The 26,953-nt window shown below is 62.1% G+C and overlaps 1 protein-coding gene and 2 long non-coding RNA genes across 10 annotated transcripts; 1 reads left to right on the top strand and 2 right to left on the bottom strand.

Annotated features, from left to right (window-relative positions):
- Positions 1–3,512: 3,512 nt before the first annotated feature.
- Positions 3,513–22,088, bottom strand: IGF2 (insulin like growth factor 2). 7 transcript variants are annotated; one of them, XM_082478376.1, is made up of 5 exons: positions 15,168–15,249; positions 14,474–14,638; positions 9,544–9,706; positions 7,392–7,549; positions 3,513–6,920 (listed from the first exon to the last, which is right to left on the bottom strand). In XM_082478376.1, exons 2-5 carry the CDS (start codon positions 14,633–14,635, stop codon positions 6,681–6,683), a joined length of 723 nt encoding a protein of 240 aa, XP_082334502.1. In that variant the 5' UTR covers positions 14,636–14,638; positions 15,168–15,249; the 3' UTR covers positions 3,513–6,680. The 7 variants fall into 7 exon arrangements, with proteins under 7 accessions (XP_082334502.1, XP_082334503.1, XP_082334507.1 ...); XM_082478377.1 differs by having other exon boundaries at positions 7,392–7,540; XM_082478381.1 differs by lacking the exons at positions 14,474–14,638; positions 15,168–15,249 and adding an exon at positions 22,003–22,088.
- On the top strand, positions 15,176–21,989 carry LOC309668503. 2 transcript variants are annotated; one of them, XR_014268270.1, is made up of 4 exons: positions 15,176–15,260; positions 19,927–19,978; positions 20,687–20,863; positions 21,698–21,989. It is a non-coding gene; the product is annotated as an uncharacterized lncRNA (long non-coding RNA). The 2 variants fall into 2 exon arrangements; XR_014268271.1 differs by lacking the exon at positions 21,698–21,989 and having other exon boundaries at positions 20,687–20,990.
- An 87-nt stretch (positions 22,089–22,175) lies between the features above and the next one.
- On the bottom strand, positions 22,176–23,634 carry LOC309668504. Its single transcript, XR_014268272.1, has 3 exons — positions 23,548–23,634; positions 22,385–22,454; positions 22,176–22,260 (listed from the first exon to the last, which is right to left on the bottom strand). It is a non-coding gene; the product is annotated as an uncharacterized lncRNA (long non-coding RNA).
- Positions 23,635–26,953: the final 3,319 nt, after the last annotated feature.

Below are 26,953 nucleotides of genomic sequence, written 5' to 3'. Positions count from 1 at the left end.
AGAGCAGCAAGCTATGGGCCTGCAGAGCAAGCTTGCTTAGTCGCACATGGAGAGTGTCTGGAGCAGAGACTGGAAGCAGCGTCCAGCTTCCAGTGGGCCTTGGCGACCGACTGAATGTGGCGGGAGGGGGCAGAGGACCCTGGAGCAGGTGTGGGGTGGTGGCCATGAGCGTGCTCTGGTCAAGGGTGTGCAGCACATTGAGGCAGCCGAACAGGCCCCAGCAGGTGCCATGCTGCATCTCAGGTGAAAACACCAGGTGGAGACACCCATGGGGTCAGCAGCGGGGAAGCAAGTCCAGTGCCTCCAGCTTAGCAAACTCAGTCTCCTCCCGCGGCTCACGGTCAAGCCTTGGTGTCCTCCCGCCCTCCCCCTGTCCTCTTCACTCAGCAAGTGGTCGGGGGACCGGAACACACGGATTGCTCCTGAGAGGGTGCGCAGGGCAGGCCTCCCCGAGGGGGTTGCAGTTCAGCACCGGGTGATGAGGGCAGGGCCCAGGTGGATGCCGGCAGGGAAAGGGGTCCAGGCAGAGGCAGCCCGTGCAAAGGCCCTGAGGCAGGAACATGCACGTGTGTTCAACCAGCCCAGCGGTGGGTGGGCCAGGGTGGCCTTGCAAGTCATCGCGAGGACTCGGTTTGTCTCCAGGGAAGCCAAGAGCAGAGGTGGGACCTGGTCTGATGTTTTTTTAAATTTTATTTATTTATTTAATTTGGTTGCACCGGGTCTTATTTGTGGCAGGTGGGCTCCTTAGTTGTGGCATGCAAACTCTTAGTTGCGGCATGCATGTGGGATCTAGTTCCCTGACCAGGGATCGAACCCAGGCCCCCTGCATTGGGAGCTCGCAGTTTAACCACTGCACCACCAGGGAAGTCCCTGGTCTGATGTTTTAAAAGACCACCTGGGCTCCGCTTGGAGGTCAGAAGTGGAGACGGGAAGGGACCATGCTGAGGGGAGGTGCGGGCGTGGCCACCTGCTGGGTTCACTGCAGTGCCCTCGGCCTCTGGAACAGGGCCAGGCAGAGGAGGTGTGCCCTCGTGTAACTCGTTTCCTCAGCGACCACAAGCTGGGTGGCTTAAAACTATAGAGATTCATTCTTTCTCAGTCCTGGAGGCCAGAGGTCTGAAATCAGTTTCACTGGACTCAACTCGAGGCGTCCAGGGCCAGGGTCCTTCCAGAGGCTCTAGCGGAGGGTCCTTCCTGCCTCATCCAGCTTCTGGGGGCTCCTGGCTTGTGGCCGCATCCCCCCAATCTCTGCTCTGTCTTCACACGGCCCCTCCTCTGTGTCCTTTCTCCTCTCTGCCATGGTAGGAACCCCTGTCCCTGGATCTGGGCCCTCCCTAAATCCAGGATGGTCTCACCTCCAGATCTTTCACTTCGTCACATCTGCAAAGACCCTTTTTCCAAATCAGGGCCCACTCGCAGGGGTTTAGAACGTGGACACGTCTTTTTGGGGAGGACACCTTTCAGCCCACCCCCGTGGGTGCCCATAAATATTCCTTGAATGAATGACCATAGCCTCTGACCTCATCTCCCACACTTTCCCCGCGCCCCCCGCAGCAGCCCCAGCCCCAGCCCCGGACCCCCCAGGTCCTGCTTCACCCCTCCTCCCAGGAGACCCCACCCCCACCCTCACCTCCTGAGTCACTTTCTCCACGAGGTCTAGCCGCTGGAAAAAGCACCCCAATAATTCCCTCCGTGGCACCGAGCCTGGGGTGCCCCGCACGTGGGTGCCCATCCACACGTGTGAACGAGTGGGTGAGTGAATGGATGAATGGAGCCCCGGGGTAAGCTGAGAGCTTGCAGAGCGGGTGGAGAGACTGGGCAGATCCAGGGCACCTGGGACACGGCTGGGCCAAGCAGAGCGGAGTGGGGCCAGTGATGGCAGTGGGGGAGGCTTGGGGCTAACTCAGGAGCGCCGCGGGAGGGCTGGCTGTGCCCTGGTCGTGGCGGTCTTGGGGAAAGCAGGGTGGGGGCAGAGGCACGGGGGAATGGGCTGCAGTGAGGGTGAGCAGGCTGGGTGATGGGCCAGCTGGGAAGGGCAGGGGCTGCCCAGAGCTGGAGGAAGGGAGACCCTGGCCCAGCATCCCAAGGGTCCCGGGAGGGGCCCCGGGCAGGGCTGCAGTGGACTTTTCGGGGCTGGGTCCTACCTGGGGTTGGCAGGAGACAGACTCCAACCTGGTCTGGGGGTGGGCAGGGCTGGGCAGAGGGTCCCGAGCTGGGTCCACACCCCAACCCCCCGGGAGTGTCTCAGCACCTCCCTGGTGGGGGGGCCCTCTGCCCCGCCCCGGCCCCCAGCCTCCCCTGAAGGGCCCTGGCTGCCCAGAGGGCACGGTGCCCCCCCACCCAGCTCGCTCTTTCCCACTCTCCCAGCCCTCCTCATTCTTGATCCCGCCTCCTCCAGGCAGCCCCCCCCACCCCCTGGCTGAGTCCTCAGGGAGCGTGGGCAGCATGCCTGCCCCTGGGGACGCCATCCAGACCCCAGAGGCCACAGCCCAGCACCAGGCCGGCAATAAGTACCAGAGATGCAGTGAGCGGATTCAGGTGCAAGGCCTCCCCCAGCCCAGACAGAGGCTGAGAGCCCTGGGCGCCCACTGAAGGCTGCCCGGCCCCCGGGCACAGCCCACCGCCCTCTCCCCACTGGGCACACCTGCTGACCGAGGGCTTGGGGATAGGTGGGGTGAGGGGAGGGCCCGGGTAGGCCTCGAGCATCTTGGATGCCAGCCTCACTGCCTTCTGAGGAGCACGAGGGTCCTAAAGGTCAGTGGTCAGGGTGGTCTGGGCGGCGGAACAGGGCTGAGCAGGGGAGGGGGTTTCCAGTGCCCTCTGATGCGGCCTCAACCTTGGGGGCACGGGGAGCCCGTCTGCGTGTGCAGGTGGGCACACAGGTGACATGAGTCCCCAGGTGTGGGTAGCCCCGAGTCCCCATCTGTAGCAACAGCTACAGTTGCCGGAACCTTTCACAACCTGGCCCACGCCCTTCCCCCTGTCCCCCGAGGCTGGGAAAATTCCCTGGGGTTGACAAACAGCGAAGGCATTTTAGTCCTCATCCGTGGGCTCTTGGACAAGCCCCCCGGGACCCCCCCCCCATAGCCTGGAGCCCTGTCTTTGAGGATTTGGTCCCTGAGATGGTCCCAGAGCCTCCCGAGCTCCACGAGAGTGGTGGCACCACTGGTGAGAGCTGCGGGCCTTCGGGCTGTTCTCCCTGCACCCCATCACTGTTCCATGAGCCCTGTACACTGCCTTCACTTTTTCTCTATTTTGTTTTCCTCTTGTTTCTCTGATCGAATGAATTCTGCTGCCCTGTCTTTGAGTTCACAGATTTTTTTCTTCTGCTTTATCTAGTCTGCTGTTGAACCTCTATATTGAATCCCACAGGGGCCCAGAGGAGGTGTCCCCACCTCCAGGGTCTTCCTGCCCCCCCTTCCCACCTACCCTGCCCCCTCCCCAGGGCTCAGACCTCCCCTCCCTCCCTCCACCAGGTACCCAAGTGAAAAAGCAAAGGACTCAGAAGAAAATAAATTTAAATGCTTTATTGGGATTGCGAGCGTTAAAAGTTAAAGACAAAACCCAAGCTGTGGATTCTGCCAGAAATAGCATGTTAGGGGCAAGTGGAGGCGAACGCGGCCGCGGGATAGACCGGGCGGCAGGTGACACTCGGTGTTCTGCGCGTGGGGGTCCTCAGATGGTGGCGTAGGGACCCAAGAGGGGGTCCTGCTGAAGACAGCTGGGGGGACTCGGGGAAGAGACACGATGGAGGGCCACAACCAGGGCGTGGAGGTCAGGAGGGGACCGGGTCGGGATGGCGCTGACCCACAGAGAGCTGCTCACTGGGGGACACAGAGGAGCCTCGGCAGACGCCCCCGGAGCCCCCACCCGATCGAGGCAAACGGAACCCTGGGTGGGTGGCGTCTGGCTGAGTGGGCAGGTAATTTGGGGTGCCTCGAAGACAATTTGGATCTCAGGCCAATCTGTCTGGCTTCTCCGATTAAGACAATTTGGCTCTTTGGGCTTCTGTCCAATGGTCCAAATGGCCCACTCCCTGGGCGCTTGCCGGGGGACCCTCTGTGCCTTGGGTGGGCTGGCACGGACCGCCCCCTCGGTCGTGCCAGCCCCGTCACCGGGGCCCAGAAGCTTCGGGCCTCTAGATTGCTAGTCGGGCTGCCGTGCAGGGGGGCCGCACTGGGGGCAGAGGCGGGGGTGAGGTAAACCTCCCAGCCGCCCGGGTCCCTGCCGCAGCCCTAGGCGCTGAGATGGTGGCTGGGTCGGTACCGCCAGACCCAAGGGCCTCGGGGCCCAAGCGACCCCAGCTGTCCGACACACTCGCAGCTCTCCTGCTCTGCGGGGCTCGTGCCCTCCGGACCTCTCCTACTGCCCGGCATCACCCCACCTGGTCACCAGGAAGCCCCGCGGAGCTCCAAGCTTCCTGGGGCCAAGACGGGGCACTGAGGAGGCGGGCAAGCTGTCACCGAGGGGTGCGGGGAGGGCTCCCCAGGTGCGCGGAAGGCGGCCACCTGCTCCCGCCCGATGGAGCCCCTGGCTCACGCATCTGTAGCCCCTTCCCCCCCCGGCCGGCTGGGCCAGCCGGGGGCCCCACCTTGGTGGCCTCCGAGCACCTTCCTGACACCTGAAGAGTCGCCTCCCTGACCCCTCCTCCGCCCCTCAGGACCCCCGGGGACCAGCCACCGTCCCCAGGGGCCAGGCCAGGCAGCGGCCGTCTCCATTCCCCTCTGACTTCTCGGGGGGCACAGTGGCCAGCACCCCCGCGGAGGCTCCACTCTCCACTCAACCCAAGCGACAGGGACAGGCAAAAATCAAACCAAGGGTGATAAATGGCGGAGGGCAGGACGGCGGCGGGCGCCGCGCAGGTGACAGGTGGTTGGCTTCATGCGTTCCTTGTCCTTGGTCACTGCCCCCCTGTTACACGGGGAGGGGAGTAAGTTTAATTTGGTACATGAGCGCATAAAAAGCTAAGGAGGGAATCAAAAAAAAAAAAAAAAAAGGAAAAAAAGCCCCAGGAGAAGCCAATTAAAGGGGGGAAATAGATCAATTGGCGTCAATTTGGGTTCCTGATTCGATCTGTAATTCTGCACGTCTCCTCGTCAATCCTTCCTCCTGACCGTGTTGTCCAAACCTTTGCTGGACCACTTCCTACCCCAGAGCATCCCCTCCCCCAGCCCCCACTGCCCCCCCACCCACCCCACCAACCTCCAGACTTCCCACACTCCCCATCACCCTTGCCAGCCTCCAGGGGGCCCTCGTTTCTGACAGGCTCCCCCAGGAGGCTGGCAAAGATGACCCCTAGGTGTGCTGGGGGGGTCCCCAGATCTCGCAGAAGCACACCTAGGGGGTCAGGCGATGTGGCAGGGCATGTCTTGCTCGGCCACAGCCATCTCCAGTCCGGCCAAACCCGTTCCTCGCTCGGCACGATCGTAGGTGCGTGGATGCCAGTGGGGTCTGGGGACATCGGGACTCTCACTGCAGGTGCCGTGGGGTCAGGACGGGTGCCGAGAAGGAGGGGGGATCTTCCTCATCTCGGAAAGATGGAACCACCCGCGCCTGAGCCTGGGACACACACCCTCCCACCCTAGGGCGCATCCCAGGGGACCGGAGGGGAGCACAGGACGTGAAAACCTCATCGCAGGGCAGCTTAGAGAAGAATTTGGGATGGAATGCGGTCTCATCTGCACGATGCTGGGTTTGGGTATCCCGCGTATCTGGGTCTCTGTGCGTGTGTGTGGATGGATGCACGTGAGGGTTGTGGATGCGTGTGAGCTTGTGTGGATGCGTGTGTGTGAGGGTGCGTGTGTGCGAGGGAGTGTGTGTGTGTGTGTGTGTGTGTGTGTGTGCCCATGCAGGGTTGCGTGTGGGTGCGTGTGCTTTCAAAGGTGAGGATTCAGACGTAAGATTTTGGAGTATGTGGGCGTTTATGCCAATTAAGTTTTATCTGCGCGAATTCGGGTTTTCTGTTCCGTGCACTGCTCCTCGGGTCTTGCTGGGCCCCCCCACAGCTCCATAGCGGTCTCAGTGATGGAAACGAGGGGGAGGAACAGGTTTGGGTCTTTGGTGTCACACTGCCAGAGCCCAGCGAGGGTTTGGTGAAGGAGGGAGATGGCTGGCGAGCAGTGACAAGCCTACCTGCAAATTTGGTGCCTTCCTTTCTCTTGGATGGTCAGCTCACAGCCAATTGAAGTCCAGGTCCGAAAGGAACGAGAAGGAAGGGGGGGGGCCAAATTCTTTTATTTTGCCAATTGTTTTGAAGCCAATTTATTTTTAGTATTTTTTTTCAGCTAATTGATTTTTTTTTTTTAGGGTTTTCTGGAAAGCTAGTTAGCTTTTCCGGTGTTGCTAAGAAGCCAATTCATTTCAAGGGGGCCGACACGTTTGTGATTGCAATTTTGGTTGTGTAATTTGGGGGTGATTTGGGGGTGACAATTTGGAAGAGAGAGCTAAAGCCAATTGGTTTTGTACATTTTTAAAGATTTTGTTGTGATTCCCTTAGCCCGATGGAGGGGGCCGAGGAGAGACCAGCCTGACGTGGGGAGGTTGGGGCACGGGGGCCAGGTCGGGGGAGCCCGCAGACAGGACGGTACAGAGGTTTCAGAGGTGGGACCTGATGGAAAGGTCCCGGTCAAGAGGAGGTCACGAGTGGATGGTGCCACTTTGCAGAATTACGACAATTTGGCTCACTTCCGATGGCCGGACGCCTCAAGAGAGGCGCCCCCGTGGGCGGCGGGGTCCTGGGTGGGCAGGGCGATCAGGGGACGGTGACGCTTGGCCTCTCTGAACACCTCCAGCTCCTTGGCGAGCGCGCGACCCCGGCGGGCTCGCAGGAGGGCAGGCAGGCCCCTGCGCAGGCGTTGGGCGGACTGCTTCCAGGTGTCATATTGGAAGAATTTGCCCACGGGGTATCTGGGGAAGTTGTCCTGAGAGGGGAAGGGCCGGTCAAGGGGTGCCTGGCCCCCAGCCCCTGGCCCCAAGCCACCCAGGCCCCGGGGGGACATCTGGGCAACCTGCTGGGGGCCGTCCATAAACCTTCCATCGTGCCTGACGTGTGACAGGTCAGTAACTCCCCCAGCTTCTGGCCAACGCCACCCCGGGGGAGGGGGGCACGTGGCAAACATGTAAAGGACTCCCTAGCCGCGCTTCCAGCTAAGGAGCTGCCACGCCCTGGTCCCCTGGCTTAGAGGTAACAGCCTCGACGGGCTCCACAGAGAGGGGAGGGTCCCGGAGACCCCGGTTTCCCTCACAGAGGCCGGGCCGTCCATGGGCTCAGAGCTGGGGGCCGCCCACGGGCCCAGAGCTGGGGTGCCGTCCACGGGCCCAGAGCTGGGGGCCGTCCACGGGCCCAGAGCTGGGGGGCCGTCCACGGGCCCGAGCTGAGGGGGCCGCCTTACCGGAAGCACGGTCGGAGGGGTCGACACGTCCCTCTCGGACTTGGCGGGGGTGGCGCAGTAGGTCTCCAGCAGGGCCAGGTCGCAGCTGCGGAAGCAGCACTCTTCCACGATGCCACGGCTGCGGCGGTTCACGCGGCTTGCCGGCCTGCCTGGAAGTCCCACAGGAGGAAGGAAAGGGCACGTCAGCACCAGTGCCCCAGGGGGCTCCCCAGGGTTCCTCCAGCCAGCCCCCCACCCCTGCCCTTGGGACAGGATGCCGGTCACCTTGCAGGGACAGCCAGCCTCGGCCTGGAGGGGAGGAAGAAAGCGAGAGGGGGGCGCGCAGGGGCCCCAGAAAGGAGAAAAGGGACAGCGGGTGAGCGCGCTCCAGGACCAGCCCCCTGGCCTCTCAGTGCCTCCCTCGTCGTATGTAAAGTGGGCACGGCCTCCTGGTCCACCACCAGGGGCTGTTTGGAAAATGCACGGGGCCCGGCCCCACATCCTGGGATCCCAGGGTCCTGACCCAAAGGCCGACTGGGACCCAAGTGCCGTCCCCGAACCAACCAGGAGCCTGGGTGCCTGCGGCCCTAGAGACGCCGCCACGACAGGTAGGAATGGGAGGAAGAAGGAGAAGACGGGAGGAGAGGAGTGAGGACCTGCAAAAACCACGCCCTCCTTTCTTCCCGTCCTCCCCCTCCCCTCCGCGCACAGGCTCCACACTCAGCTGCAAGGAATCCGCCATCGCTGGGGGGAGGGAGGGGAGCCCCTAGTAAGGGGTCCAGGTGCAGGGTCAAAAGGGCTGGGGGCTCAGCCCAGCCCTCCTTCCAGGGAAACCTGGTGCCAGGGGGCCACTCCCCGGGCAAGGGCCAGCCAGCACCAGACCGTACAGTGCCATCTCCTGCCCCCAAACGTGGCAGGAGAGAGAGGCCACAGGAGAAGCCAGGGCAGGCAGGGGCCTCAGAAGCGTCAAGAAGCAGGAATGCTTTTTAAAGAGAAGCTTTGACATGCCAAGACGGGCATTTACGGCCCATTTCAGAGGGTGGGTAAGTAAAGGCTGCAGAAGAAGATGCCTCGTGGTGGGTGACGGGCTGGTTACGACGAGCCTTACGGCCATTGCCTGCTTGCCCCGGCCATGTCCCCACCCACACCCAGCCCTGAGCGGTGTCTGGCTGAGCCCAGGGGGAGCACACACTCCCTCCCCGCTTGAGGGTCAAGAAACTGCCCCCCAGTTTCTCCTGTCATCCAGATGGACACTCTCCGGAACTCCCCTGACCCGTCCTACAGTTAAAGAAACTGAGGCCCAGATTGCTGGGAAGCGAGGGCAAGAGCCCACACCCCGAAGGAGAGGTCACCTCCAACGGGGGACCCGCCCTGCCACACCGGGCACAGGGGCAAGGGAAAGCGGAGGTCTCCATGTGCCCAGCCAGCTCCCGCAGGTCGGGAATCAGAGAGGAGGGCGAAGAACAGCCAAAGCACTCGGGCCAGCAGGCGGGCACCCTGCATTGTGCCCTGCCCCTCGGGCGCGGATCCCACCCAGCCCTGGGGGCCCCGGCGGTCCCCTCCTGTGGATGGAGCCCAGCGTCCCCCAGCACGTGGGGCATGCACACTCACGCCACCAGCAACATGTGCTTTTATTCTTACTGGTTTTCAACCCATTTGATTCCATTTGAAATCTAACCATCCATGGGTATCTGCCCGTTGCCAAGATGTGGGCAAAACGTGCGGGGAAACCAGTGCCCGCAGCCCTGCCTGTGGGCAGGTCAGGGAGAAGCAGGAGGGAAAGGGCTGCCTCCCTGCGGGGAAGCCCGGCCTCCAGCCCACTCTGCACCCCACCCGCACCTGCCACTTAAGGTCTGGTCCCCCTGTAGATACCACCGTCCACTCTCCCTCCCACCTTGAGTCATGTTGCAAGAAATCAGGGAGTGCGGGCACCGCCCAGGCACACTGTAAGTGCCTAATAAATGTGGACTGCAAGGGCGTGACCGCGCTCTCAAAGTCTCAGAGCAAGGGCCCCGGGCTCATTCACCTCCGAGGGGCCTCCCTGGGCCCGACCCCCAGGCCAGGTATCCCGAAGGACCTGCAGAGGTGTCTGGCATGCGGTAAGGAGGACGCCAGCATCTATCGAGCACCAGCTGTGTACACCCCTCCGCCCTTGCCCCGCTGAGCTACTTACTGAAGTAGAAGCCGCGGTCCCCGCAGACAAACTGGAGGGTGTCCACCAGCTCCCCGCCGCACAGAGTCTCACTGGGGCGGTAAGCAGCATAGCAGCACGAGGCGAAGGCCAAGAAGGCGAGCAGCACCAGCATCGACTTTCCCACTCGGATCCCCATTGGTGTCTGCGGGTGGAGACGAGAGGCGTGAGCCCGCCGCCCCGCCACGGCCAGGTCCAGGCCTCTGCCACTGCCCGCCAGCCAGGGTGTCCCGAAGTGCTGGCCCCGCCGGGGGATGAGGGCCTGCTCCCTTTGGGGACACTAAGCCCAGCCATCTCCTAATTTAAAGTCCAGTTACAGTTTTAAAGCATGGCTTTCTCCCTAATCTTAATTGTTTTAACTACAGAAGAACAGGCGCTTTCACTGCTGAGGCAGGCAGGATGCAGAACTGCCCCGCGCGAAGGGCTGTGTGTGGAGCACATCTTTGAGGGGCACCAAGTGCTAGTCGGTAATTTCACGTGGGGATCGCTGACCCCATCGTTACTACTGCAGGGGCCCAGCCACACCCAGAGCTGCAGGGGCCAGTGCTGGACACTGGACCTGGCCTCCATCCTATGATGTCATGGGGGCGGGGCCGGCACAGGGCAGCGGCCACTCCTCGGGCCTCCCAGCGCCAGCCAAGATGGCAGACGGCCCCACCCCAGCACAGAACATGTGCATCCCAGAGGACCAGCTAAGCAAGGGTGCCAGGAGGACCAGCCTCCCTCCCAAAGCAACAGGGGGCTTCTGCTGGGCCAGCACCACCCTTCTCCTTCCCGCACTGCCTTTCCCGCCCTCTCAGTCTGCGGCTGAGCAAAGCCTGGGTCAAGGGTCCGACGGTCAGCACGGCGGTGCCAGCCACGCTCCCAGGAGCCTCCTTCTCCTACATCACTTAGTCCCTCGACTCCAGTCTGCCCCGGGCACCCCAAACACACATAAAAGCCAAAAGCCTCCTTTCCAGGCCTCGCATCACACTACCCAGGGCCAGGGACCTCAAAGTCCCTCCAGGACCACCAGACCCTCTCCCCATTTGGGGTACCAAACCCTATCCCAGGAGCTGGAGAGAATAGGCCGGGCCACCTGGAGGCCAGACCCTAGCTCCCTCAGGGTACCATCTAGAAGGAGAGGCACGTCTCAAGACACACCCCTTCGCAAGGCTGTGTGGCTGCAGACCTGGGGCAAGGGTTGACCAGGTCCCCTAAGGAGTCGGGGGGCTTGAAAGGGACCTTGACTCCTCTTTAGACACAGCAAGCCACCCCCGCCCCTCCAAAAGGTGGAAGCCCCCCAGGCAGGCAGCCCCAGCCTGCCCTCTGCAGGCCCAGGTATGAGCCCCCTCTGGGGGGACAGTCACGGCCGGTGCTCCTGAGCCCCGTGGCACCCGCAGGCTACCCTAGTAAGGGCCTGGGTGGAGCTGCCCACGTGTGTCCCTCTTAGGCTGTGCACCCAGTGAGCACAGAGGCGCCGAGCAGCGCGCCCCTCGCCAGCCTGGAGCAAGGCTGCTGCACGCTGGGCCCAGGGGAATTTTGATGCAATAAATCGTGTAGGAAATGAGGGACTGAGGAGGAAGCAGTCTCGCTCAAGCTCCTGACGAGCAGGGCCAGCTCCACGGAAGGTCGAAAGCGCCGCCTCGCTCAGCCCACCTCCTCCTCCCTGCACCAGACCCCAGCCTGTCTCCCGCCACCCCAGGGCCGCCCCCCCCCCTCCGAATTCTAAGAACAAATTTGGCCAGCTAGGGAGTCGGTGCCGTCCGAGCGGCAGCTCCATCCTTCTGCAAGCCCAGCCACTTAGTGTGGGGTCCAGTGCAGGGCACCAGCAGACAGCAGAAGACCAAACGAGAGGCATGCAGCTGTGCGGGCCAGGTGAGCAAGCGGGCAGAGGAGGGAGGGCAGGGGTGAGAGGGCAGAGGCAGAGAGGAGGGACGAAGGGCCTGAGTGAGAGGCAGCGGGCAGGGGCCAAGGGACTGAGGCCGGAGGCGCTCAGCAGCCGGCAGGCCGGAGCGGGAGGGCGGCGGGGTCCTCGCTCAACAGCCCTGGTTACCTGCAGCTGGACAGGAGGCTCGCTGGGGCTGGAGGAGGAGGAGGATGAGGAGGAGGAGGAGGAGGAGGAGGAGGAGGAGGAGGCTGGAAGGCTGCCTCGGAGGAGAAGCTAATGTCCAGTTTGCAGGCCGGTCAGTGCCTCAGCTTTTATGTCTGAGACAGCTCCTCCCAGCCCCGGCTCCACCCTACCCCCACCCCTCTCCCTGCTGACCACTCCCCCCGCCCCCTTTGCTCCCGCCCCCTCCCTCCTTCCAGCCCTTCCCTTCTCTGCGGCACCCCCAGCCGCCTTCCCCACCATCTCTTAGCAAAGAACGGGGGCTGGGGGGGCTCATCCTGCACCCCCAGCCCATCTTGGCACCGGGAAATGGGGGGGGGGTGCGGGGAGGGGGGCTGCTTTCCACCTCCTTGTATGGAAACTTCCATCTGCCCACTGGGGCAGGGGCAGTTACCCTCTCTGGGTTGTCCACTCCTGCCCTTTTGAGCCCTGCACCAGGCCCTCTCTCCAGATTCCTGGCGGGCAATGTTGGGGACAGAGAAAGGGAGGCTATAGGGGGGTGCGCTGCGAATGCGGTGTCTGGCAGGACTCTTTTGCCAACTCGGCCCCCCTCGCTCCATCCTGGCCCCGCCCACCCAGTTTTCCTCTCTCGGTCTTGCTGGCACTGAGTCAACATACCAGGGTGGGTTTCTGAGATTTGTGCCCGTCCTCGTTGCACTGCCCCCCGCCCCCGCGGCACAAATCACAAACTTTCAGCAACACCCCCTGCACCCGCAAAACGACCAGGAAGTCGCCTTGCAGACAGCTCACACCTCCCTTGGCACTTCCCAAGTCCCCACCCTCGTCCCCCCCCACCCCTCGCCCCCTCCTCCGCGGCACAGGGCAGAGCGCGGGGGTTTGCGACGCGGAACGTGACCGACAGCCCCCCACCCCGTCTGCCCCGGGCCCAGCCGCCCCGCCCGGCCCGGCCCGGCCCGCACGCAGCTTACCTGGAAGCCGGCGCAGGGGCCGCCCACCTCCCTGCTGCGTATTGCAAACCGAACAGCGGGCGTTGGCCCTCCTGCCGGGCACTCCTCTGCCAGCGCCGCTCTGGCCGAGTCGCGGGGGCCGAATGTGCGACGGGGCAGAACGGGGGGATGGCTTTTTTGGGGGGGTGGGAAACTCGTCTGATTGTTTGGGGAGGACGGGCCGTCTGCGGGCTGGGGCGGGCCAGATGTTGTACTTTTAGGGGGGGAAAGGGTATCGGGAAATGAGGTCAGCTGTTGTATCAAGGATAGAGAGGGGCAGAGATAGTGAGAGAGACAGAGTGAACGTGAAAAGGGGGGGGCCGAAGAGAGGGCGAGAGAGAGAGAGAGGACAGCGAGAGACGGGCAGGCGCACAGCGGGAGAGAACAGCGGAGAGAGAAACAGAAAGCGTATAATTAATCCACTTTGGGACGGCGAAGGCGAGAGGGCGGGCGTGGAAGGGGAGGGAGTTGGAGGCAAGGAGCTGGGGGGGGCGGGAGGGAGCAAAGGGAAGGCTGCGGAAGAAGAGAGGGGGCCGGGACCAGAGGCCGGAGAGGGGACGGGGAGCGCAGAGAAGCGAGGAAAGGGCGCAACGTCGGGGGCCGGGGAAGGTGCTGAGGGGGGCGGAGCGGAGGCGTCACCCGGGCCGCGGGCGCCCAGCTCGGTTTGGGCCGACGGAGCCCTCGGCCGTCGCGAGCCCGGGCCTCGGGGGGGCGGCGGTGGCGGCGCCGGGGCCGCTCGGGACGCAGCGAGGAGGGGGAGCGGCCGGGCTGCGCGCCGGGGAGGGCCGGGAGGGAGCGCGGGGGATGACAACGCCGGCGGCCTGCGAGCCGGACTGCCTGCGGGGGGGACCGCCTCCTCGGGCGAAGCGGGACGGGCGTTGAGGTAGATGAGGAGGAGGCGGCGGGGGATCCGCAGGCCGGCGGAGCGCGACCCCGCCGACGGCGCCCGAGATGGGAGTCAGCAGCGTGGCGGCGGACGGCGTCGACGCGGGGCCGCCAGCCGGGTGGAGGCGCTGGCGGGCCGAGCGCGGGCGGGCGTGGGCCAGGAGGCGGGGGCGGCCGGAAGGGGGGGGCCGGGGGCCGGCCTGGCCTCACGCAGCTCCGCCGGAGAGCAGGCGAACTCCGGGCGCCAACGCCCGGCTCTTATAGCCGCGCCACCCCGCGGCTCGGCGCCCGCTCGGGCCCCGCTGGCCGTGCGCCCGCGCCAATGGGCGCCCGCGGGGCCCTCGCCCCGCCCCCGGACCGCCCTCGCAACTCGAGCCAAGGGCGGGGGGCGGGCTTGGGGTCCCGGGGGGCGGCGGTCGGGGGGGGGGGCTGTGGGGTGCGCGGGGGCGAGATTGGATTGGGGGCAGGGATCGGCAGAGTTCGAAAGAAATCCCGAATCGCCATTCTAAAGTGTTTGGGGGCCCCGTCTTAGGTTCCGGGGTGCCAAGGTCCCCGCACTAGTGCACGGGGGACGCGGGGCGACCAGGGTGGGCGGCGTCACATGCCCTAGCGACGGCCGGGTCCCCGCGCCCGGCCAGGGGGCTACGCGGCGAGGGTGCCCTGTCAGAAGGCGGGCGCAGGTGGCTCGACACTGGGTCGGGGGTCCCCGAGTGCCGCTGGGATGTGCAGGGGAAGTGGGGAGTCCCTGGGCGCGGGCGGGGCGCGCCGCCGCCACCTGCCCGAGCAGGCGCAGCACCTCGAGCCGCAGCCGGAGCCCGAGCGCCCCCCGGTGCCGCGCGGGAACCGGGGAGTAGCCTCGGCGGCCGCCAGGTGCGGTACGTGGGGAGGGCCGGCCGGGCCAGGACCGAATCTGGGCCAGGCATGGGGCCGGCCCGGGCTGCGCCTGCCGGGAGAGAAACGAGCAGGGCGGGAAACATCGCTCAAATCCTACCTGCAAGACCGGGCTCACCGGGGTGCATCTAAGCAGCTCGCCTTTGGGGCCCACCCAAAATATCCGGATAATAGTTCCCCCGTCCTCAGTGCGTTGGACTTGCGTAGACTCGGGTTCAGCCCCAGGGGCCACCACGATAATTTGGGGGTCTGGGGAAACCATCTCCTGGAGAGTTTGGACGATGTAAGAAGTCGTTGTGATTTTTACCAAGTCAAAAACCACGCACAAGCCCCCGCGCCCCGCCCGCCCCCAGGAGCCCCGGCCGCCAGCGCCCCTCCGAGGGGAAGGGGCCGCCGGCGGCGGAAGCCCGCGCCCGGCTCGCCCCCTCGCTCCGCCATCAATCACGTCGCCCGCGCTCGGCGCGCGCCTCCCGGAGTCCTCCGCCCGGCGGCTGGAGGCGCCGCGCCGCCCGAGCCGGGTGCGCCTCTCCTCCGCGTCCCTCCTACCCTGCGCCCTGCCTGCCCCGCTGGGGGGCCGCCGAGGCGCTTTCCCCACGACCGTGATCTTTGCAGAGAGCAAACGAAAGCGGCGCGGGTTTCAGGGCGCCCGGCCCAGCGAGCGCGGCCGCCGAGGGGCTAGCCCGCCGCAGGCTCCCGCGCCCCGCGCCGGTGTCCCCGGCAGCCGCTCGGGACGGCGGGACGGCGGCGGGTGGGTTTGGGAGCCGGGCCGGGACGCGAGGCGGCGGAGAGCTCACCGCGAGGCTGGAGGCCGGAGGCTGCGTCCGCGGGCGCGCTAGGAGCCGAGGCAGAGAGCGAGCGCTCTGCAACGGGCGGTGGACGCGCTGAAGGTGAGCGAGACCCCGGGGGCAGTCCCCAGTGTCCGGGGGCAACGCCCAGTCCGTTGGAAGACCCGGGGACAATGCCCAAATTTGGGGGAAACTGGGGGCAATGCCCAGTCGTTTTCCTGGACGCGGGAGAAGCACTGCCTACGTCCTGGAGGACACGCTGCCGGGCCAAGTGTGTTTGGGGAACACAAGAGAAATTTTCCAACTCCGAGGAGCTCCGGGGACTTCGTAGGAGACGCAGAGAGGCCCAGAACCAGTGCCCGTGGTACGCGGGATTGGGGAAGCTGCACAGACTGCGGCGGGGCCGGGAACAATGCCCAAAGGCCGGGAACGCAAGTCAGAGCCGCCTGATTTGCGGGCGAGAGAACGAGTGTCCTGAAGTGGGGACCCAAGGGAGGTTGCGTTGGTGTGGGGAACTTCGATTCATGACTAAATTCGAGACTCCAGAAAAAGAGTCCGAATCTGAGGACCGGGGAGATTTCTCCCTGCAACTGGGGGACAAGGGAGCCGCGTCTAAAATGTGGGGACCCCAGCATCTGGGTCAGCACGCTTGTGGGGGTCCCACTTTGTGGGGAAGTAGGTTTGGGAATGACCCGAGGAAAATGCTCAGCGTGAAACTTGGGAGAACCCCAGAGGCATACTGTCTAAAACTGGGGGAAGAAAAACAATGGACACATTTTGGGGATCTAGGCAAATCGTCCGTGCGGTGGAGAAGAGTGGAGATTAATTTCCACAACTTAGAAATTCAAGTTAGTGGCCTGGACGCTTGCAGCACCCAAGGAAAGTAACTTGCATAATTGCTGTGGCTTTTGAGAAAATTCTCAATGTCCTTTAGAGAATCAAGAAACACGATCTAAATTCGGGGCAACCTGGGGTGTGATCAGGACATTTGAAGAATGCAGAAAATCAATGTCCTTTTATATGTTAATTTTTACATTGGTTTCAATTAGTTTATTTTTGGTGAACAGGAAAAAAATATATTTTCCTGGGCACTGGCTGCATCTGGGGAACCCTAGTAAGACGTGGCCCAAGTTTGGGGGATCCATGAAAATTGTTCAGTAGAGATTGGTACCTAAATTTCAGGGAACCTGGTTAGTAGCAAGGAAGCTTGTAGGACGCGGCCTGTAATACCTGGGATTTCCAGGACCCGGGGGATATTTTTCGGTATCTGGGCAATTTCACTTTGGGAGGCCTGTGGAAAATTGCCTAAATTTAGGGGGACTCGGGGCAAGGATCATAAAGTCAGGGGACCCGTAAATCAATTTCAAAAAAAGTTCAATTCTTTTGTGGAGGGGGGAAAAAAATCTCAGTTTATTTTGGAGGGCTGGCAGACAGTATCTCAATCTGGAGGCCCCAGAAAAATCATTTTTGAATCTGGGAATCCAAAGAAGTTCTTCAAAGTCCTCAGGAGAATTGAGGGTCAGTATCTAAGTTTTAGGGGGAAAGGATTAAGAGTTCCTAAGTGGTGGGGCCTGAAGAATCAGTGCCTGAAGTTGGTTATCTACAGGGGGTTTGCAGTGTCTGGGAGACCCAGAAAATGTCGACTAAATTTAGGGTGACTCAGTGGGTGCCTGGGATGCTTTGGAGCCCAAGAAATCAGTGCCTTTCTGTGACAGAAGTGTAACATTGAATGTGTTTGGGGGGCCTGGAGGGCAGTGCCTAATGTTGAGAGCCCAGCGTGTCCAAATAGAGGAAAGGGTCCAGTGTTGGTTGGCCTGGGATTTGGGATCAGTTCTGAGTTTTAGAAAACCTGGATTCTTGTCAGTAAGCTCATGGGGCCCAGGGAATTTTTTAATATTCAGAATGTTATGAGGCGGAGAAAATATTCAGAATATTTGGTTACTGGGACACTCAAAAGAGCTTGGTATAACAAGATATAGGCTCTGTGAAAGAGTTTGTTTTGTGCGTGGTTTGACCCAGGGGGACCTGGGAGATTTGTGATTTGGGGGAATCTGCCTGTTCCACGATCACACTTGAGCACACCTTGGATAATTGCTCCGTGTGCTTTCGGGGCCTGGGTAACAGTGTCTAAATTTTAAGGAACCTGATTAGTGGCAAGGAAGCTTGGAGATCCCCGGAAATGAACGCCCCATACCTTCATGGCCCACCAAAAAAAAAAAAAAAAAAAAAAACTGGGGGGGAACCAGAAATCAATGCGTTTTGGGGACCAGAAATCATCCTCTCAATTTTGTGGAACTCAGGAGATCAGAGCGCAGACTGTTTATGATTCAGAAAGGGGATCGGCGTGCTTTGGATGTAATGCCTAAATTTTGGTGGAGGTATGGGAAGCAGCGTTCAGACTCTGAGGGTCCCGGGGAAATGGCTTAGTGTGTTGCGGAGGTGGGGGGGGGGGTGCCTAGGATTCTTTGTGGAAAATTTGGGGAACCCAGGGTGAGGCCAATACATTTGTGGAACTCAGCAGATAATGCCCCGAACTCTGGTGAACCAGGGGAACAGGGCTTCAGTGTGGGGGGCCCAGAACAGGGGTGGTAAGCTTGGGAGCCCCTGTCGTCCAAAATTACGGGGACACAGGAAGAGAGCTCCACTTGTTTGGGAATGATGCCTAAATGCCAGAAAAACACTGTGCACATTCTGGGGAGCCAGGCGAATTGGTCAGCCTGACCACAGGACCCAGGGTTAATGTTTAAATCTTCCTGAATAGGGTTTGCCACTGTGTAACTCTGCAGAACCTGGGGGTGGGGCTGGGGGTATATAAAATTGTGAAGAGCCTGGGAGAAAGCACCCAGTGAGTTTGGGGACCCAGGCCAGTAGTGTAAACCTGGGAAAGCCAGTGGGGGTTATGCGTTTTCAGATCCCCAGAAATTAATGTCCAAAAAACCCCAAAACAAAACAAAACAAAACCCCTTGTGACCTGGAGAAATGTTTAATGTATTGGGGGGACCTGAGCAAGGCTTAAATTTGGAAGAGACCAGAAAATATAATGTCTGCGATCCGGAGGAGCGGGGAAGGTGCTGGGTGGGTTGGGACCCTGGGAATGGAGGGCTGCGTTTGAGAGGTTGAGCTCCGGGGCCCGGGGAAGCACCCGCCGCTGGGGATCCGCCGCCCCCGGGACTCGCGCGGAGCAGTGGCGCCCTCCCCGGGGGACGCGAGCGCGGGTTGCGCGGCGGCGGCGGCGGCGGCGGCGGCGGCAGCAGCTCCGGGGCTGGTGCGCGGGATTGCCAGGGGCGCCCTCCACCCCGGCTGGCACATCGCTTCTCCCGCTTTTGCCTCCTCGCCCCTGAGAGCGCTTCCTTGCAGAAGCCCGGCCGGGCGGGCGTCGGGGTGGAAGGGAGAAACCCGAGAGCCGCGGGGGAGCGATGGGGCGCTGCTCCCCCGGCGCTCCCGGGGCTCCGGGCTCCCCGCTCAGCCGCCTGCGAGGAGGCCCGCGGGCTCCCCGCCGCCGCCGCGCCCCACGCGCTCCCGCGCTGCGAGCCTAGGCGAAGCCGCGGCCGGGCTGCCGCCGCGGGCAGGCTCGTCCCCGGCTCGGTTTGGGGGCCCGGGAGCACCCCCGGCGGCCACCCCCTGCTCGCCCCGGCGCTCCGCGAGCGCCGTCCGGGCCTTCCCCAGCCCCCAAACGAGAGCGACCCCGATTTTGTTTTGGTAATGCGGGAGAGTAGAAGGGCTGGGGAAGAGGAGGAGAAAGTGGGGGGAAGAGATGGGGGGCAGGTCTGCACGGTGGCTGGGGGTCAGGGGTCTCCTTTCGTTTTTCTCTAAGAGAATTTTCATGAAAAGCCTCCCTCTCCGGGCTGTGAAAGCCTAGTTCCTTGAAGACAAACCCTGAACCCTACCCAGCCCCAAGGCCCTGGCGGGAACTGGGTCACCCCCTCGGAACTGGGCAATGTGGGAGGTGGGGGACAGCCACCCCAGGGGCATCTGTGGGTTGGGGGCGCTGCCAGAGAGGGGGTGCTGCTGGGGGCAGCAGAATGACGGGGCCCCGGGACCGGTACGCCGGCCGTCGCTTGTCCCCGCTGTCACCCCACAGAGGGACCCCAGCTAGAAGGGGGGCACCTCAAAGCCTGACACTCTGGAAAGGCAGGGGTTAATGCCATTGGACAGGTGTGGGGACTGGGCAGGGCTGAGGCAGCCCTTTCACAGGAGCTTGGCAGGACAGGGAGGACACCCCCCCACCTATGAAAAAAAACAGCCCATTTTCCACCCAGAGCCCAAGGCACGTGGGGAATGTTCCCCCTTCAAATTCCAGTCCGTATCAATCACCCCCGTGTCCATTCCAAGAACATCTGGCCTGTCTCGGCCCCCCCCCCCCGCCCATCACTGCCCCCCTTCCCCCCTCCACCAGCCTTCTGCAGTCCCCAGCGTCCCTGGCTTTCAGGCCTATGCCTATAGGAGGGAGGGCGAGGAGGGAGCCTCCAGAAGGGTAGCCTGGCTTCGTAGCTCCCTATTCTGTGGCAACTTGTAAATTTGGGGGCGAGGAGTATTTTTAAGTGCCTGTCTGCGGACCCGGCTGCCTGGGATCCCAGAGCAGATTTCAAGTCCTGGATGAGGGCCTCTGCTGCCCTTGGCCCTGCTCTGGGCTCCCCACCTCTCCTCCAGGCCTGCCTCCCAGGCTGGGGGTGGCAGAAGGCTGGGACGTGTGTCAGTGGGGCCGCCTGGGTGCATCCCTGCCAGTGGCCCTTTGGTGAGCCCCTCCCCTGCTTTGTGCCCTGAGCAGGCGCCAGCCCTGGAGAAGCTGCCGCTGGTGCTTGCAGACCTGGACCTTGGAGGTAAGACGGCTGAGGCCACCTTGGGGTGCCAGGCTGGGCCATCAGGGCGAGGGGGAGGGGGGCAGAGATGCACTTCCTCCCCGTGAGGGGCTGCCTGCTGAACCCTCGCCTTATTTAGTCACGAGTTCGGCTAAAGGGGCAGGGTTGTCGGGGGCAGAGCCGGGTCACCGCGGGGCTCAAAAGGGCACTGGCCGCCCCCAGCCAGGACCAGCCGCCCAGGTCGCCCCGACTTCCGGCCCCCCACGGTAGGAAGGGACCTGCCAGCAAGCCTGGCATGTCGTGGGGCTGGGGTCTCCCCCAGCACAGGGCTTGGCTGGCAGGAACTTCAGCCCCAAGCGCCATTCCCCCCCCCACCCCTAACGACCTCCCCGCCTCCCACCGTAGTGCTCCAGCCCTGCAGCAGCCCTGGCCGCCCCTCTAGATCTGCAAACCATATTCCAAAGAGAATAATCATCCCCCCAAAGATTCGGACTCACCCCAGCAAGCCCAGCCCCTGCACCCAGGCCCGCGGCTCCGATGCTCCTGCTTTGCCGGTTCCCTCGCTCCCGCCCGCCCTGCAGCCGGCCTTTCCCACTCCCCGGTTTCCTCCCCCGGCTCTGGCTCCGAGCTGGCCGCCCCCCCCACCTCCCTGGGACCAAGCCCAGCATTTTACAAACCCGGCTCGTTCTCCGGGAGTCCCCTGAGCGCCCCTCCTTCACCCCCCAACAGGGCACCCGCCACTGGGGGCAAGGACCCTGCCCTCCGATCTAGGAGGGACACCCGCTCCGGTCAGCCCAGCTGGAAGCAGGGGACCCAGGCCCCAGCTGGAACGCCAGGACCCGACGGCACAAGCCACCCGAGGCACAAGGCACCACAAGCCACTGATCAATAAACCGAAAGTCAGAAGTACGTATGGGTCGGTGTGTGGGCACCAGGGGAGGGGGCCAAGCAGGCCCTCTCGGGAAGGACCGAGGCGTTGCCACTACTGTACTATTTTATGTAGTGTCTGAACTAAAGACACCTTTAAAAAACATTCTTGGTTTCTCTCTCGGATGGGCAGGCCAGCCTGCAAGGGGGCACCTGCTGGGCCCCCCACTGCAGGCCCTGAAGAGTGGCCTCTGTCGCTTTGGGGTCAGGAGCAAGCACATAGACCCACCCACCTCCCCCTCCGAAGCTCTCCAAGAGCCTGGAGCAAGCACCCCTCTGGGGCAGCTTAGCCCGGGCCCCCACCCCGGTACCTGCTGCGTGAACCCTGCGGCCACCACCACGGAGCTGGCTCCAGAAGTGTCCAAGGAGGCTCTGGCCCCTGGGCCTTTCTAGTCACCCCCCCCCGGCCCCCACTCACACACAGGAAGCCCCGCCGGACTGAACACAATGGAATCATGACAGCAGCGCTCAGAGTGCCTCTCCCGGCCTCTGGTCATACCTCACTTGTGCCTCACAATTCTCAACAGCCAGGAGGGCTGCGCCTGTTGCCCACTTTGACAAACGGGGACACAGAGAGGTCAAACCACTGGTGTGAGGACACACAGCCAGCAGCCCAGGGCAGGGAGGACTGGGTCTCACATGCCCCAGCTGAGCCCAGCTTTCCTGGCGTCCCCTATTCCTCCCCAGCGTATGAGTTTTTCCCCTGTGCCCTCCTCCTTCCCCCCTCCTCCAATTCTGTCCTCACCTTGACCCCCTCCCTGGCTTCTCCCCTAGGCTGCCCCCCTCCCCCTTCCTCTGTCCTTCTTCTACCAGGAGCTCCCCTCTGAGGACCATGCCGATGCCCAGACTGCAGGGGGCCTGCTCTGCCCACACCTGAGCCCCCCAGGGAGAGAGGCACCTGGAGCCGACCACCTGAATCCCAGATGGCAGCTGTGTGACTCTGAACACACCCCCAGGCCCTCTGAGCCTCCACTCCTTGTCAAAGGGGGGGATGGGAACTGAAACTGCCTGGGGGGCTCTGAGCACCAGAGGAAATCAGGCCCCTGTACAGAGCCTGCTGCACAGAGATCTGTACCAGGGGACGCTGGGTCCTGCCCTGGGAGTCTGGAATCACTCACCTCTGCGGGGCTGGAGCTGACGGCCGACTTCAGTTCTGAGCGGGTGGGGATCGCCTGGGCCACAGGCCGCAGCAGCTGACCTCCGGGCTGGGGCCTCGGGTGGCTCTGGCCTGCTGCAGCTCAGGCCGGGGCTCGGGCTGCGGCTGAGGCTGGGGGGCAGCCTGGGCAGGGAGCTGACCCGGAGGAGATGTGGGGCCTTGGGGCTGGGAGCCGGAGTCCACCTCCTCTTCCTCAAGCTCAGTGGTGACTCTTCGGCCCCTGGGGAGAAGCAAAAGGGTGTTCCTAAGATGACCGCTTTTAAAACAAATCCATCCCCCCCCAAGCCAGGGCCCTGGTCCCCTGCCCCTCCCCTGGCTGTTGGGTGGAGAGGCCTGCAGGTCACCTTGTCAGGGTTTGGGCGGTGGCTCCCCTTCCAGTCCCTCTGGCTGCCCAGCTCTCCCTTTCTTAAAGCACTAGGGAAGGAGGAAAGTACCCACAGTTCACCCAGAGCTGGACTTCCCAGCAGCCAAGCCTGCAGCGGTGCCCATGGAGGACACCCTCTTGTTGGACAAGCTGCCCCTTCCTGGGGTGGACTTCTGCCTGGGCATGGGGGCTGGGGGCTACACACAAACAACCCACCTTGGGGGATCACAGCACACGATATCAAAATTCTCCCCTCTACTCCCCAACATTCCCACCTTGAATGGAAGCAAGGAGGGAGCCGGGCACAAACCAAAGGACACAGCTCTGCCTCGGGAAGGCAGCTGAGAGTGGGGGGAAACTGGGCTTCTCTGGGGAAATGAACCCCTTCCCCACAAACACCACCCTGGGTGGACGGAGGCGTCTGGGACCCTGGGTGGTGGGGAGAAACATGTCATGCACAAAATAATGCACTCCTGGAGAAACTACCCAGGGCAGGGGAGGCTGGGAGGGGGCCCAGGGGAACACTGTCTGGAGGGGAGAAGCTTTACTTTTTAAATCCTGTTGTGGGGTCCCAAGGAGCATTGCCCCTTCATTGTCCTTCTCACTCTCCAATGACATAGTGGGATTCTTGGGGGGGGGTGTTGTAGGGAGTGGGTAGAGAGGGAAGCTTTACTTTTTAAGTGGCATCAAAAAACCAAAAGACAGCTCCAAAATCTCAGGGCCCTGGCCCCTCTGCACGGTGTGCCATTTGTCTCTGGTTGCCGTCGGGGAGGGTGGGGTGCAGCAAGAGAGAATTTCTCACACAGAAAAACCCTGCCTTTTACATTTGCAAAAACAGCTGTGCCTTCCTGCTGAAAAGAGCAGCCCTACCCTCCGCCTCTGCCCCTCCCATTTTGCAGATGAGTGAAGGAAAACTTACTTTCCTTGCAAAAGACTCGATGGCTCTGGGCAGCTCTACGGAAGAATCCCCCCTCCAGCTGTCCTTCCTCTCCCCTCCGAAGTCGAAGCTTGCCTGGGTCCTCTGGCGCAGAGGTCTCTCTACTCCTGTTAACTGCCCCAGCCCCAAGCCCCCAGCCCACCCACACCTGAATGCTCAGAATGCAGCTTTTCTCACACAAAGGGGAGGGAGGGAAGGCCAGTCACCTGTACTCTAGTCGCTGCGTAGTCCCCGAAGCTCCCGGGCGGTGAATAAAGAGGACTGGGGAGTCGCTGGTGCCCCAGGCTCTCTGCCGAAACTGCCCGGCTGATGATCTGCTGGCCGGGCCAATATTAGCAGTCGCCGCCAAAGCAGGGTGTGCTCTGGCTGTGCTGCCCAGACCCTCCAGCCGGCTTGACGCAGAGGTGGAGGAGGAGGGGGACGAGGCTGAGGCTGGAGAGACGATGAAGGGCACTTTCAAAGTGTGCATTATAACAGGCCCTGAGAAGCAGGGGAGCCTCGCCGCCACTGAACACGGTACCTGCTCAAATGCCAACTGAAACTATAGTTTTGCCCCTCACCTCCTCGTCCCCTCCACGCCTTTCCTCAAGCCCCTCCAAATTTGGGTAGCTTTGCGCCAACTTGGTGGTGCTGGGGCAGCTGGCTCTGGCACCTTCCCACGCGAGGGCACAGCGCATTAGGGGGTGGAGATCTGGCCCACCCCTAGCCTGGCAGAAAGGCGTTTGTGGGCGTGGGCATTAGCCGGAAGCACTCCCTGCCAGCTGGAAGGTGGGACTCTTCGGAGGGGGTGGAGAGTGGGTAGGGCCTCACTAGATTGACACTTGGCAGTCACTTGACACCCTGGCACGCCGGTGGGCGTGGCACGGGTAAAATGGGGGCGGGGCCTAATGGGGAAAAAGCCAGGGTTCGAGAATGGTCAGAAAAATCTTTCTTCATGGGCTCCCAACACAGCTGCAACACAATGCGGCCATGTCCGTCCTTCTTCCAGAGGCAGAGGACTCACCTGGGAGTTTTCTCCCTTCCCTAGTGGCATCTGATACTACCCCCTACACCCTACGTGTGGTGCTGGGCACCAAGGATGCTGAAGCAAATGGCAGGCAGCAGGTAGCAAACAGCAGTGTCCTGCTCACAGGTACCCCTGGGTGGGATGACTGGGGTTCACAGCCTTTTGAGCTTGGCTGAAACTCCAGTTGAGGCATAGACTCAGAGGCGTCAGAAGCTGGTGGTGGTGGTGGGAAGGGGGGGACCCAGATAGAAGTGCTGCCCGATTAGACTAAGTCTCACTGGGAACTTAAACTTTCCTGAGCCTGCAGGTAGAGCAGGAGGCAGATCAAAGACTCACTAAGAGGCAAAGACATGTGCCGTTCCCAGAAGACCACCAGTCCACACCCTCCCTGTGCCCCTGCACCCCAGCTTACCAGCCTGTGTTGGGGTTTAATTCTCCCCTCTCCCTTTGTCTTTCAAGCCCTCACCTGGACTTCCTTCCTTAGCTGGAGGTATAGGTCATCTGGTGGGAGGACAGGGCTTTCAGTGGGGAAGAGAGTCAGACTTGGGGGGACTCAAATCTGGTGGGGGTGTCCTAAACAAAATGCAGATGCCCCAGAGCCATACCATCCTCTGGGAGGAGGGCAGGTGGGCCTCCTCACTGGTCTCTTGGGTGGGGAGGGATGCAGGGATGCTAAAGGTGCTGAATCAGGTCCAGGGCACAGAGAGGGGACCCAGTGTTAAGCAGCCCACAATTTGGGGGTGCAGCAGTCACTTGCTCACGCTGGCTCTGCTTTGGGTTCTGTGGCTTGGAGTCTTCACAGCCTGTGCCACACACCTATGCCCGCCCCCCGCCCCCGACCCTGGTGTCTGCTGCCAGATGCCCAGATGTCACAAGGAACTACTTGCAGGTCCCTACAGAGAAACTTAGCTGGGACATCCCAAGCCTCAGGTGGGGCTAGGGAGGGTGAAGCGCTGACCCCACGTCAGATAATGGGGTTCCATGGAAGGCCCACCAAAGGGGGTGTCTTCAAATTGAGAAGGTGGGCAGCTAAGGGGTTGAAAGGGGAGCAGCATTTCAAACCCACAGATCAAACTCTTGGAAATGTGGAACCTCCCACCTCTAAAACAGGGTATTGAATCTGAGCTCTGCCCTAGTGTGAATCCCCATTTCTGGCACAGCCCCAAAGGGGATCACACCAATGCAGGGCTATTTTATTCCATCAGAGCCTTGAAGCCCAGAGCGTTTAAGCAAAGGAAGGGGAGCGGAGAAGGGGGTTCAGGGTGGGGAGGGCCCATGGGGGACTAGCTAAGCCATGGTGCCACTGAGTCAGGACTAGAAGTATTGTGGGTGTGAGGGCTGTGACCCTCAACATCTTATTCCATTTACTGTCCATGGTGGGAACACATGGCCTATAGGGGATACAGGGTAGTGGGAGAGAAGGGACAAATTTGGGGTGCACCTCACAACATAAACCTCACTGCCCCACTTCCTCTTAGGCCTGAGAGAGGGCTATCCCATCCTGGGCTTCTGGTCAGATCCTATTTATGCAGGAGAGACTTGAAGGACCCTTAGAAATTCCCAAGTTTCCTCCACTTGGTTGCTTAAGTGGCCTCATGCTGACACCTGGTGGCCTCTTCCAGAGTTACAGTGCACAGCTCAAAAGTTCTTCGGAGCGGCAATCTGGGGCACCCTGGGGAGAAGGCTGGGGGCAAAGTGACAACATTCTTCCTGCAAGGGGGAGACCCCCTGCAGTGTCAGGGTACTGGTGGGCTCTGCACCTTTGCACTTGGATCTGAGGCTCTCCTCTGCCCCCGCCCTGGCATTACAGAACTGACGGTGGAAGGAGGCCCAGGGGAATTCCTCTCTGGCGGTTCCGATCCCAGGGGTGCGGCGAGGTAGTGCCTAGAGCACAGGTTAAACCCGGGATGCCTTCCCAAAACATCCGCTGTGTTCTGAGAATTAGAGAAAACTGTATTATGTTTATATCAGAATAAAATCAGATTCATTACTGAGAGGCTCTGCAGCAGAATGTTTAGGACCCCCATCCTGAGGCAGGGTCCCCGAGACCAGATTCAGGGGCTGAATCTTGCGCCCGCGACCCCCAATCCCCGCAGGGCTTTCCAAATCTGACCCGAGCCTGGCACCTTGTGGCCACATCGAGAAATGCAACCGCAGCCTCAGAAAGCACCTGGCTGTCCTAGAAATCAGTATTGCCATGAGGATCACAGAAGAGCCACTTTACCAAACCTGAGAGCCGAGAGAAGACAGAAGAGCCACTTTACCAAACCTGAGAGCCGAGAGAAGAGGGGGAGGAAACGGAACCCCCATGCTGAACTCACCAGTTGTCCCGAGAGCCCCGCACCACTGGGACCCGTCTGACCCAGCCACCTCTGTGCGGGCAGCCGGAGAGGCCAGGGTGAGGTCACCCCAGGGCAGCAAGGCCACAGTGGGAGGGCCGAGGGCTCATGCTGTACAGCTCACACCGCGGTGTATCCAGAAGGGGAGAGGAATGGGCAGGAGGAGGCCTGGAGGCTGACCCGGCTCAAATCCCTGCTCTGCTGAAGGACCCGGGCGAGCCCGGTCACCCCTGGGCTGCCACGTCCCTCTGACCTCACAGGCTTGAC

The sequence above is a fragment of the Balaenoptera physalus genome, assembly GCF_965194825.1.
Source record: "Balaenoptera physalus genome assembly, chromosome: 10".
Taxonomy (NCBI): Eukaryota; Metazoa; Chordata; class Mammalia; order Artiodactyla; family Balaenopteridae; genus Balaenoptera; species Balaenoptera physalus.
The sequence above is the reverse complement of the archived record's forward strand: the minus strand, read 5'-3'. Positions and strand labels throughout refer to the sequence as shown.